Consider the following 13,512-nt stretch of genomic DNA (forward strand, 5'->3'; position numbering starts at 1 on the left):
TTTTTCTCATAGCAAACATACAGCACCTTTTGTATCCTCTCCCACCTGCTTTGATTACTGTATTTTTTTTTATGTTCCTAGAAGGTGTTTTATTATACGCAGTATTAAGTCCTAATGGATTTGATATCCTTGATTTGGCATATTTTTTGCCAGAGGATTAGTTCTTGAAAAGCAAAGACTGTTTGTTTTGTTTTTCTTTTGGTTGTTTTTGACATTCACAGGCCTTAGACTGGATCCAAGAAACAGGCGAATATTACCTCTCTACTCACAACTCCACTGGGGAATCAGCAGAAGAAACTCAGGAACTCCTGAAGGAATATGGGGAATTCAGAGTACCTGCCAAGGTAAACAGTGACTTTAATCTAATTATGACATCTGCCTTAGTCTATGTTTATGACCCTGTTTCAATGCCTTAAATCTCTGTAATAATTTTTTTATAATTTTGTATTTTCCTCCTGACATTCCTAGCCTGGAAGATAAATGTCTTTTGAGAACTGTGATCTTTCATTTTTAACAAGACACAGGCTCAAAAAGGAGGTTTTCTCCCCCTTGGTCTGTACTGGTTATGGAGCATTTTTATTCTGATTAGAAGGAAGAGAAAGTCCGTTTACAGGAATCTGATGAGACGTACCCTAATTCTATCCTCAAACAATTATACAAGAATGGTATAGAGTAACTAATTGGTCTAAACATATCCAGGGTCATCTTGGATTCCCTGACTGTTTCTTCTGTCATTACAACCACGACTTGAGTCATTAATTCCAGCTGGGTTGATCATAGATGATCATTTATCTCATTAGATAGAATCTGCTGATCCCAACTAAATACTTTAAATAAATGGATTTGTAAACTCTGGGGTGAACATTTTTTAATACAAAGTTGCATTACCAAGAATCTATTAATTTATATGGAGCAATTCTGAGAAACCTGGTGGGGTTTACGGGGAATGGTGATTGGATCTGCTTCAGAAAAATTATTTCAAACCATAAGTAATTCACAGACAGTGAATTCACAGTCATTTATAAGGATCTGAATTGCAAAGTCGGACTGCAGCAAGGCCGTGGCTTTGATAAAGCTATTTCCCTGTATCCTGAAATTGATCTTCTGTAATCCTTAAATTCCTCGTTAGGCTGTCCATGCTTGCATGGGTTTTGATTCATGGGCTTTGTGTTCTTCTTGTCCCCTTTCTTTTTCCTTAGCTTGCATGTTTGTGAAAATGGGAGGTAACTAGCAGTGGCTAGAAGTTAATTTAATCAGACAGGACCTATACAACATTCCTTTAACAGTACTTCTGGCCTGTAATTACCCATAATCAGTCCACCTGATTATTTAAAATGATGATTTACCTAAACAAAATTTGTGTTCCAGTTTATAATTTAATTGTGATCAGAATAATCCTGATTCATCCTGAAGTTTCTAAACTATTTCTACTCTTGACTTAGCCTAGGATTGAGTTTTATACCTTGTTCCTTATTGACTGTTACTGGCTGTTCCTTACAGTGATGCAGCTAGTTTTGCTTCCTAGGGCTCTAGTAAATCACTTCCTACCACTGACCTAGAATATTTTCACTGCCACCTGCAATCTGGTACATACATGTCACTCCCAGACATGTTATTCTCCAATTAAGCTGTAACTGAAAACCTTCCTGATCCAAATAACTTTCTGGACAAATAAACTCTTTGAAAAGCAAAACACCAGTAGCTTTTGGGAATGAAACACCCTTTAAATATGACAGGAAGTCAGATTTTTACTCCTCCATATCTAGCTTTGCTTAAGTACTCAGTTAATTTGTTAAGCTGGCCTCTGATTCTGCTGTTAATTTATTTTACTGGTGAAATTTCTTGAATTTAGTTATGTGTTTGAAACCTGCTAGACGTTTTTTGCCCTGACATGCATTTGTCCATTTGTGGCCAGACTGCTGATGATGTCAAGTACCTGAGAGCATGTCTCGCTTCAGGCAGAGCAGAAAGTTCTCCCCATCTCTGAAAAGCAGCTTGGCAGTACCTCTGGGGATATGACTGATTCTCCTTTTGCTTTTGAGGATTAATGTGTGTGTTACAGCTGGAGTGCAGCCTGTACAGTTGATAGCTCAGTTTTTATAAGCGTTTTATACTTGGCTTGGCTCAAACATAGGGTCCAGGCACCATCAGTTCCTGGGATAGATTTGGAATCTAAGCTAAAATTTGTAAGTAGTTGTTTTGTGCCAGATTTTCACAAAGTTCCTCAACATGGAAAACCATAGTGACTAAGGGGCAGTCAGAGCCCAGGTAGAATAGAAAAGACCTCTGGAAGGTTTGGGCGGGCTCATTGTATGTTTTGGAGTTCGGTCATCTTTTAGTTTGTAATGCTCTAACTGGAACTAAAATACTGACGAGGGATTTTATACTAGACCAGGAATTTGGATTTAAATTCTGTTTGTTTCTGAAACAGAGTAGTAGCAACTCAAACTCACTTCCTGGACTGATATGTGGTCTATTAATGATCTGCCTACACGGGTCTGCAGAACCACCTCAGTATAGATTCAGAGTAACATGGTGTATTTTATGAGGTGTGATTTTTAAATCCTGTCTTCTACTCCAAGGCTCACAAAAAAATAAGTTTTTGGTTATGGGAGGGAGGCATGTCTAACTTCCAGCGTGTTTTCCTTATGTGTTTGTATGGTTTAAAAAACTTGACTTTTTCTATCTCCTGCAGCTTGATAAGTGTCCTTATAAAAGTGTCATTCCTTTCATGTTTTACTGGGCAAAGTTTAAAGCATCTGATTCTGTATAAAATGACGTACAGGCACTCTTTAATGATGTATAAAAAATTGTGAGCTACTTCTAACTGCTATGCAAATTAAAAAGCAAAGGAAATAATAATAATGCAACATAACCGAGGACCATATTTTGGGCAGCAAACAAAGGAGAAAGTGAAGCTTCTCATCCAGCTGGCTGACAGCTTTGTAGAAAAAGGACACATACACGCCACTGAAATTAGGAAGTGGGTCACCACCGTTGACAAACGCTACCGTGACTTCTCTCTCAGGATGGGGAAATACCGCTACTCCCTGGAAAAAGCCCTTGGAATCAATACAGAGGTACTGTAAGTCCATGTCCTGCTGGGGTTTTATAACAAAGCTGGAAGTCACAGAGGGAAGTGAAGGCTATGGTGTGAATGCTGCAGGTTATTGTGTGTCCATTAGAAACACTTAAAACCTAGCCAACCTACCTAGCCAAGCTCAGAACTGTTTCTGAAGAGAAAAAGTTTTTTTGTGGCAGATCACTCATATGATGAGGAGACAGATAAAGATCACAAAGACTTTCTAAGCAAATGTTTGCACCATTCTCCAGGAGACCAGATAGCTACTGGGAAGGAGGGGAAACACATTATTGGAATAAAAGTCTGTGTTAATTTTAGCATAAGCCATAAATCCTGCTGCCACACCATTACTTTGGATCAAACTCAGGCTTTGAATGTAATTTTCCATTGTCTCATCTTTTAATTAACCAAAAACTTGATCCCCAACCTCATCTTTGAGCTCTTTTAGGTGAAATAGAGCAACACAAGAGAAACAAAAATTAGAATATCCTGCTATTCCCTGGCGACAGTATTAAGGGGGAGCGCCAGAGACAGAAACACTTAAAAACCTTTCAATCAACCATCCTTTGAAATTAAGTATCAAAGAAAGAGGAATAAATTCCCTCACTTACACGCTCAAGATACTTTAAATGTACTGTTCCTTGTAAGGTCTCTGGTTTACACAAAGTTACTAACCACAGTCTGGAAAGGTATTTTCATGGCAGAAGGCCATTGGAAGTTGGGATTGTCTCTGTATAGTGCCCTACTTTATCAGACTATTTATGAAGTCGCATACTAGGCAAGTAATTTAGATGTGAAGGAGTAAGGTAAAATGTAGATGTTTGTCATCAATACCTATTCCTAGAAAGGAGTAACAGTGAAGACTATAATAAATTTCATAGTTGGCATTTTGTAAAGATTTCTCTCTCACCTTCTCACCTCCCTTCTCTCTGTAGTTCTTCTAAATCTCTTTGAATTTCCTTCTTTCTGACATTGGTATCTTTATCTTACTTTTGTCCCTTCTTATGCATTTGATCTCATGAACATACTGCATTTTGCACAACAGTAGTTTTACAATGAATTTAAAATCTGTACTGTCACTTTTTCTAGGATAACAAGGACCTAGAACTAGATATTATTCCAGCAAGTCTTTCAGACCGGGAGGTAAAGCTGCGAGATGCAAATCATGAAGTCAATGAAGAAAAAAGAAAGTCAGCCAGAAAGAAAGAGTATGTCCCCAAATGCTCGTGGTCCGCCATGACACATTATCTCAGAGTGATTCTGTGATATTTGCATGACCAGAACTGACTGACAGTCCTATAACTCCTTCCGGCTGTAAAGCTATTGAGATAAGTCTGTAAGTGTAGGCAGAAGTTGTGACTTGGAGGCTAGAGAATTTCAGAATATACAGGTTTAATTTCTTTTGGTTTTAATCAGAAGTTACTTTTGGAAAGAGAAAGGAGTGAGTCAAGCACTTCGATTAGACCCTGATGTCATGGAGATACTCATTGTCATGAGTATCTTGACATTTCTTTCTGGTTGTATATGAAAAGTAAAATGAACAGGAAAAAATGAAAAACACCATTATGTGTCTGGGTATTATCTAAACTCCAGTGACATCCAGAGGAGTTAACAGGGTTTCAGTGACACAAAAGTTCACTTGAAGTTTAGGTTCAAATTTCAGTGGGTGTAGAACTGAGATAACTGGAAATATTTCATACTAGAGTAAATATTTGAAGAGTGCTTGTTGCACTTAAATCTAGAAACAAAAATCACAGTATTTTGTCTTAATTTTTGTGTGACAACATTGTGTAAAGCATTTGTATGTACAATCCTTCTCAGCCTTTTGAAATTGTCACTACGGTGCATAACCTTGATAAGAAACGGTTTCTACTTTAGGGAACAATGGTTACATATGATCTGCCTGTGGCACATTTTCAAATCATTGGGCATTTCAACTTTGAGATGTGCAGCCTCAGGCACTACAGATGTGGTTGTTGGGCTTCCCAGCAGTCTGGGTTTTCTCCGGTCAGATACCAAGCTGTTGAAGCCTCTTCAAAGTAGTGGTGTTTCCCAAATCCATCTGTATAGCCACTGAACATCAAGTTTCAGGGTGAATTACCACTGACTATTAGTGAAGATGCAAGTGTTGTCAGTGAATCTCAAGACCTTACTCCTGGGGGAAAAAAGATTTCTGAGAATCTGTTGGTGGTTAAGGATGGGCAGGTAGATAGTAAATCGTAATTCAGGGTTGCAGCAATACAACTTAATAGAATTTTATGCAAAAAAAAGATATTTAGAAAATAAACATACAAGGGACTGGAGTATGAAGTGGTATTTCATTCATGGGATTGAAAGGTGCAAAGTGAGGCAGCTGGAGGCTGCACAGTGGATGTGCACTGATTCATGAAGACAACAGAAGTATGTTTTGTTTTCTGTTCATTGTACAAATGCCTATAATGTCCAAAACACCTGAAATACATTCTTTTTTCCAGATTCATTATGGCTGAGCTGCTTCAGACGGAAAAAGCTTATGTCAGGGACTTACATGAATGTTTAGAGGTAAGTTAGGGCCTGGGAAGTCTCCGGTATTTTCAGGAAGGGCAAGGTATTCTTCGTGGTGGTGATGTTTGCTCTACAGCAAAGGATGACCTTGACAAGAGTCTGTCTGAGGGTACCACCATTGGCGGCTAGTCGCACAGCTATGTCCTGTTGGTGGTGGGAGCTGGGTGGGCAGCAGAGAGAGCTTCTCTCCCACTGGCAGAACCATGCCCTGTGCTCCCCACCCATGGCTGTAAATGTCTGCACCTGAGTGTGCCTTTATTTGCCAAGCTACGCTCCCCCCTGCAGAGTGAGAGTAATGTCCTGGGACTCAGTAAAAAGCAATATATTTGCATGTTGACCTGAAATTTGTTGGTTTCTAGGGTTTTTTTTTTTTGAATCATGGAGCATTTTCTTAAGAATTCAAATCTATTCCTTTGGATCATCTCCTACTAGAGAAAGAGCTGGATTTGCACTGTCAAATACTTTGCCGAGCTCTACAGCAGGGTGTTCCTGAAGGGGACTGTGATATTCAGGGCAAAAAGCAGAGTATATTTCAGTGAAATCTGTCAGCTTTCACATTCCTCCAATTTGAAAGAAATTTTTATGTATCTAATGCTACTGAAGTGGCAAATCCAGCTTATATTTCAACTGTTTGTGCCTGCAGTTTTTGGACACCGTCACTTGGACAGCAAAGACAGGTGGTGTTGGCATGTTTCTGCTTTCTCCTTAGACAACTTCTAAGTGTCAGCACTTCTAATTTCTCTGGAGCTTTTTTTTTTTAGCTTGTTTATTTAAACTTAAAGTACATAGTTCCCTTGTCAGCTTGTGCCTTTGGCAATAAAACAGGGAGATCTACTCTTTTTCACTGCATTTATTCACAAAGCTAAGAATTGCTGGTGTCTTCCAGACTTACCTTTGGGAAATGACAAGTGGAGTGGAAGAAATACCTGCTGGGATCCTTAACAAAGAGCACATCATCTTTGGCAATATTCAGGAGATATATGACTTTCATAACAAGTAGGTTTTCCTAACAGTTCTGTTAATGTTTACTGACTAAGAAAACCAAAGGCATGTGTATATCTATACATCTATGCGGTGTCTGCAGTGAACACCGACAGTACAACGCACACAGGAGTTTAAAGTACTTGATCCAGATTTGCAAAATAGTGTTTGATTTCTTGTTTTGTTTCTTTTACAAAAATGAATGGCATCTTAGTTTAACTTCACCTTCATCTGATTAACAATGTTAAAGTCCTATTCTGAAGGCTATTATGTGAATGCAATAGCAGTAATAAACTTAACATTTAGGGGTGCTGAATCCCACAAAGTCAGTCTGAATTTCAAAGTCTGTCTTCCAGTTACACATCAAAACCAAAGCAGTTTGAAAAACAAATCAGACAACCCTTCCTGTTGAAGTTCTGGGAGATTTTCAGTGCTTCAGACAGATAAATGCCCCTTCATATACACATAGATATGATCCAGCAGAGGCTGCCATATGCATGCTTTTGTTCAAGCATCTTCAAAGCATATCAGGATAGTAGATTCAAACTACATATTACATTTAAAAGGCCTTTAAATAATAGACAAATTGACTTCCAGCCCACAAGAATCGCTCTGCCATATGGATGAATATTTTTCTCCCGTTTAAAACTACGCTAGGATCACGCACTTGCCCTCCCACTTCCCATATCTTTGTGGTGCTATATTTTCTTTTCAGTGACCCTGACTGATGCCATCTGATTACTCTTCTTTTGTACTTTCTCTTGCTCACAGCTACCACCCCTTCAACCCTCAGTCATGCCCCACATCTCTCTGCTGCTGTCATTTCTTCTTTCTCTCACCCACCTTCCTCCAGCCTGCTGCTTCTGCATAATCCTTTCCCGTTACAACTACTAGTAATGCTAAAAATAAATTGCCTCCTCCTCACCTCCACTGGTATCCTGCACAACCTTCTCCTTTGGCTGGTGATGTTAAGGCAGCCCCCAGCCTGATTCAGGACTGGGGAGACAGCACATTCAGTTGCTTCTCCTTCTGCAACTTCTGTTTCACGTTCCTCTATCCGGGCAGGCATTGCACAGGGCTCTGTCTGCAAAGAGAGATGTCACTCGTGTACAAGGTGTTGCGAGAGAGTTGATTACAAAATCTGTATTTTGGGAGTTTAATACTTACCCGTGAAGTATCAAGCTTGTTTAAACCATTGTCCTTTGCCCGGTGTGCTGAGTTTGGTGATAGAAAGCTGGCAGCATTGGACTTCACTTTTTGCTCTTCCTCTGAATCACTGCAGAAGATCTTTCTGAAGATTCACAGTCTGGTTCTTGGGTATCGCTTCGCAGTCCTGAATACAATGACCCCCTACTAGAGTTTGCTACCTTTTCCTTTCTAGTTGACTCAGGCATGACTGTGCTCAAAAACCAAAGCATACCTTCACAAGGACACACTTTTTCCACTGGCGGGACACTTGATTAGCCTTGTAATCAAGACACAAATATTGATCATTATCACTCATTAACTCATTGGTCATTCTGCTTCTCCTGGATATTTGACTAACTAATTACATCGGTGTCATCTTTTTTCAGCATTTTTCTGAAAGAACTAGAGAAATACGAACAACTGCCTGAGGATGTGGGCCACTGCTTCGTCACCTGGGTAATGAGGCTTCTTTTCATTATTCAAATTAATTCCTCCAGCACAGACAGTAACAAGCTGGGAATTGGTGCAAGGGTTATGTCCTTAGTGACAAGTGAGATTAGGAGCTAACTTGGAACCATGACTGCTTTGTCCTTCACCTCTCCCAGGGTGAAAGGTTTCCTCCTTTAACTCTTCTCCTGAGCAGTGGTGTGAAGGCTTTCTAGAGCCTCTCTCCTTGTCCTGCACTGACCAGCGCAGCTTTCACTGCTTCTGGTTCCTGTGTAACAGGACTTCATCAAATGAAACCTGAATTTAGGGATGACATTCATTTTTTTGTGAAGGGCCTCAGGAGGGTGGACATCGAATATCTTGTATTATACCCTCAGAGAATTTTAGTCATGCCATGAGGCCTCCACAAAGGCGTGAACATCTTTTATCAACATTTTTCTTCAGAAATGAATGTCAAATTGCTCAGCCACTGTGCTCTCTCATTTCATTACCCAGTGCCAGGATAATTTCCAACAGGGCTTTGAAATCGTGATGCTGAGAGTCTTCACGGGTGTAGGAGGCTCCAGGAATTCGCTACAGTAATTTATCTGTATGAGAGCTGTTCTCTTTTCAAAATATTTGTGTCAGCCATTTTCTCTGATGGTTTTATTCATATTTCAAAGCTTGGAATTAGTATTTTAAAAGTCATTAAGAGGTATTTCCACTTACAAAAAAATGAGCATGTTTGGATGATTTCAGATGGGCTTTTAATTTAAAAACACTACAAAAATATTGATTAAATGGATTCAGAAATATTGGTTACATATTTATGAAAGATGGACACATTTACCTATCATTCTGTGAAAAACCTTCATGGTATTTTAAGGTACCACCACATCATCTCAGCAATAGTACGTCCAGAGCTGTGTGTATGGTTACAGTCATACATACAAAGCTGCCTGCCCAATTGCACAGTCCTGTTATTTAGATACCTGGTATAAAAAATGCAATAGTAATAAAAGGAGGCCACCCTCCTCTTCCATTTGCCTGCCTCTCCTTGAGACCAGAGTTCAGTAATACAAAACTTCTCTAAGACAGGAGTGCACAGATGCTTTTAATTTCCTCTTAAAAATAAATAAATTAGGAAATGAAATGCAAAACCCTCCTGGCACAACATAAAGTTTGAGCAATTAAAGTATGAACGAAGGTAGGAAAGGCAAGTTTGGGCCAGGTGTCACAAATCTGAGCCAGTCTCAAGTCAAAAATGTTGGCTCAAGCCAGTTTAAGCTAGGTGAGTCTTTAGCCCAGAGATTCTACAGTGGCTTTATCTGCAAGTAGTTGATAAAGCCAACATTTCATGACTGAGTTTTGAGACCTGAAGACTTTTGGATGCAATCTGTGTAACATCATTAGAACTCTCAGAAATTATTTTATAACTGGATTAAAGTTTTAGGCCTTCCCTCTGTGATACTTGTTAAAGAAGGTCTCCCATAGCTGTTACATGATGCACCTCATTCCTCTCAGAGCTGCTTAAGTAAGGTATGAACTGTCTATAAGTTTTCTGTTCTGAATTTGCAATTCTTATGTTGCTTTGAGAGGTGGGCATTTATCACCTGTTTTTATCCTGGTGAGCCTTAATGAAAGACTGTGCAAGCAGAGAAATAGCTTATCTTGCTTTTCCCTTGGTATTTGTTTTCACAGGCAGATAAATTTCAGATGTATGTCACCTACTGCAAAAACAAGCCTGACTCCAGCCAGCTCATCTTGGAACATGCAGGGACTTTCTTTGATGTAAGCAGCCATTGCCATTTTCCTTCAGCATGCATAGTGCACCTGAAACACCTTCTCTTTACATCTGAACAACGGGTTCCTTTTTGTGCTTTGACATTTGAGGTTTTTTGTTCCACTGCAGATATCACATGCTGTGAAAACTGATAGTCTGTGGTGTGATGTGTGATCTTCATCAGTGTGGCAAGTCGTTTTTAATGGAGACACACATTCTTATGGAAACCTTTGTGCACTTTTCAGATCCAACCCTTTCTAAAGATCTGGTTTAGATGTACTCTCTACTTCTGGGTTTAGTGGTAAAATGAAAAGCAGATCCCATTATATTTTATGACCTGAAATCCCTAAGTCCAAAACAAGTTCCTGTCCTCCTATTCTGCAAATTTTACTCACCCTATTAAACATTTGCTTCATCATGCTAATAAGGGACTCTATTGACTGCAACTAGATTATTTACCTTACAAGCGCTACACCTGGTGATAAACATTTGCAGGCTCCAATCCCAGTTTTGTAGGCTGAGAAAAATCTATAAAGTTTTTGAGTACTTTTAAACTAAGCTTTCTGTCTGATTTTAGGAACCTCATCCATTGTGCTGTGCTTGTTTAACTTATAGGATTAATTAATTGCCTTTCAGAAAAAATACTAAGACCTCTTTTCCGAAGCGTTGAAAATCATTTTACAAATGTAACCACTCAGCAGGATCCAACCTGCCTGACATGAATCAGCTCCTCTGGGTTTCGTATGTACCAATGGTTATAGCATTTCAATTAAACTGAACACTGAAAGATCTCACATCAGAGAAGAAAAGTGATGGACACCTTTTTCTTTTGACTTTTTTTTTTTCCCCCCTTGTTACCAAATGGTGTAAAAGCAGAATTGAACTGAAAGGGATTTTCCAGGAGGTGGCGCTTGAGCCTATTGAATGGTTTGCACAGGTTGGTCACTCGGGGAAGGTTTGAGCCACCTCAGGTGTCTAAATCGGGATCGGCGACGAATTGGCTTAGCCGGCAGGATCCTAAATCAGGATCCACGACATGTTCGCACAGGTTAAAAGCGTTTCCTCTGCTAAGCTTTTCCACTCCAGCTCTGTATATGGGCTAGAAACCTGCCTGATGTTGCTTAGTAGAGAATATTCATGTGTCGGCATCTGCTGTTTTGCAAGGGGAGATGTTTCCCTTCCATTGGTGGGAGTTATACTGGGCTACCCAGTGATGCCTGTGCAAAAAGAGAAAGCTGGCTCTCCCCCAAAAAAGTCCTCTAGAAATCACTCAACCTGACTAAGTTAGTGTGAAGTACGTGTAGATCCTTCTTATCTTGATCTTGGAGTGGCAGAAAAGTGGCAGGAAAGGAGACAGTCTGGCCCAAGGAATACAAAGGAAATGGCTGGGGTTTTTCTTCCAGGAAGAACCTGGAATTTCCCAAAACACCCTGATGATGAAAGTGAGTTATCTAGAAAAACAGTCACCTTAGTAAGAAGCCTGCTTGAAGATCACAGGTGTACAACCCCTTAAATTGCATAAACCATCATAGAAAGACACCTTTGAGATGAAAACAAATAGTCTCAGTAATCTGTCTGAACCTTTCAAATCTGTGGAAAATTTGCAGCTTCAGGGCTCATTGCAAGGGCTTCAGCTGGTGGAAATCAGCATATTATTGAGGGGATAGAGTTGATTTTAGTGTCTGTTATTTAAGTGAGCTTTGGCCCTCAGGGCAAAGAGAGAGTTTGGTTTAGTCATCTATACCCTTCTACTATTTTGAATATTTTTTTTCCTTTAAATCTCAGAAAAGATTGATTGTTATACCCAAGAGCCACAGGGCACCTTTAATTTGCATGACCAGCATTTACAGAGCTGTTACCAACTTTGGTAGCATTGCAGAGCATTGTGTTTCTGCATGAATGATGGTTCTTGGACAGTTGCTCCGTTGAGCTAGAGTGTCCCTTAGGAAATGGGCAGAGGTGCAAGCAGAGTCTCAGTCTTTCCTTAGTAATATTTTTTCAGAAATTGCTCACCAAAGATTTGTGTCATACCTTACAAAACCTAAATGTTTTATGAGGTTTTTAGTGCTGAATCGGTCTAATCAGCAAGCCATTGGTCTGTACACCCAGTTCAGGATGCAGTTTGTCCTCCTACTAAACAACTGTACACAATTAGATGATTTACCTTAATTTGTGAATCTCTTTAGATGTCTGATACAAAATCTGGGCACTTTATCACTGCTTCATGGTAAATCCAGCAATTCTTATAGTATGAAATTGTATTCAAGTATTCCTGTCTCCATGTTGTCCATCCCAGGACCTCAGAGCGTGCTGTGCTGCCCTACAGGGTATATTTTTGGTGTTTTTCTGGAATTCTGTCATTGCATGTAAGACTACACATTGATCTTGTTCTGCAGCTCATCTGGTTTGCAACACACAACTGCCAGCACATGGTGCCTGTCAGACACCTTCATGTCTTCCAGGACCTTGGGACACTTTTTCACCTAAGGAATAACTAAAGTTCTGTCTAATGGTGAGCCATGGTGCACTATAATGTGAACCAAGGCTGCTTTAAACAAGAAGTGGGGCAAAGTAGAGAGTGCCGAGCCCTGTAGCTAGCTTGCTTCTGAAACCTGCCAGGTGCTTCAAAGCTAGGTCAGATATCTCTCTGCTTCATGTTACATAAAGGTGTGTGAGAAACATCTGCACTACCATGCTCTACCCTGCACAGACCTTTCCAGTTTCCATCTTCACCCACAGTAAGTCCAGACCTCTCCAGTTGTTACAAAACCATCCCAAGACACACTCCAGCAGGTTGCCATCTTACTCCAACACTTCAGGGACCAGAGGGAGGAGCTGCAGGGAGAAGGTCCCTTTCCGGCAGCGTATTTGTCCAGTTGCCATGTAGCAGTGCTATTGCTTCCCTGCTGCAGGTTCCCATGCAGTAGGGACAGCTGTCACCCCACCAACCCACTCTGTCTCCACATGGTCTGATCGGGGAGCATCCTAGCAGAGCAAGGAATGACCAAAGGGAAGGCATCTTGCTGGGAGCACGCCCTGCTACTCAGAGAGCTGGGAAGGAATAGCTGGGAGGAAGGAATAGTGCTAAATTCATTACTTGGTTCCTACAAAAACAAGTGTATTTAGCCAGCTCCAGGAAGTTCACAGACGTGGCCGAGGTCTTGCTGGCTCCTGCAGTTACTAATTGAGTCCCAGCCATGTGCTCTGCAGACACTGTCCCTCTTTGGGGCCAGCCATGACTCAGCTTCATGCAAACTCCATTCACCCCCACACAGAGCCCCTTCCCTTCTGGGTCTTGTTCATGGCATCAGAAGTATTTTTTTCTAAAACAAACTTGCCTAGTACCAAAAAAAAAAAATTTTGCTGGCATATTGTGTGAAAAGTGGCTATTTTTGCATCCCAGCACAAAGATAAACACTGGAGCTAAAAAAGCCAGTAACCTCCCTAGTACTCAGCAGAAAAGCAGACTGTATACAGAAAGAAAACCTCTGTTCTTGGCAGCTCTTCC

The 13,512-nt window shown here is 40.3% G+C and overlaps 1 protein-coding gene across 1 annotated transcript in view; it reads left to right on the plus strand.

Annotated features, from left to right (window-relative positions):
• KALRN (kalirin, RhoGEF kinase) overlaps positions 1 to 13,512 on the plus strand; it is a gene marked incomplete at both ends in the record, with an annotated part of 118,096 nt that overhangs the window by 54,849 nt on the left and 49,735 nt on the right. Inside the window, 8 exons of the mRNA XM_010285342.1 lie at positions 222 to 344; positions 2,898 to 3,080; positions 3,763 to 3,771; positions 4,172 to 4,290; positions 5,557 to 5,623; positions 6,513 to 6,622; positions 8,182 to 8,251; positions 9,923 to 10,012. Coding sequence (XP_010283644.1) covers positions 222 to 344; positions 2,898 to 3,080; positions 3,763 to 3,771; positions 4,172 to 4,290; positions 5,557 to 5,623; positions 6,513 to 6,622; positions 8,182 to 8,251; positions 9,923 to 10,012 — 771 coding nt within the window. The remainder of the gene's footprint in view (positions 1 to 221; positions 345 to 2,897; positions 3,081 to 3,762; positions 3,772 to 4,171; positions 4,291 to 5,556; positions 5,624 to 6,512; positions 6,623 to 8,181; positions 8,252 to 9,922; positions 10,013 to 13,512) is intronic.

The sequence above is a fragment of the Phaethon lepturus genome, unplaced genomic scaffold (genome assembly GCF_000687285.1).
Source record: "Phaethon lepturus isolate BGI_N335 unplaced genomic scaffold, ASM68728v1 scaffold7044, whole genome shotgun sequence".
In the NCBI taxonomy this organism is placed as follows: domain Eukaryota; kingdom Metazoa; phylum Chordata; class Aves; order Phaethontiformes; family Phaethontidae; genus Phaethon; species Phaethon lepturus.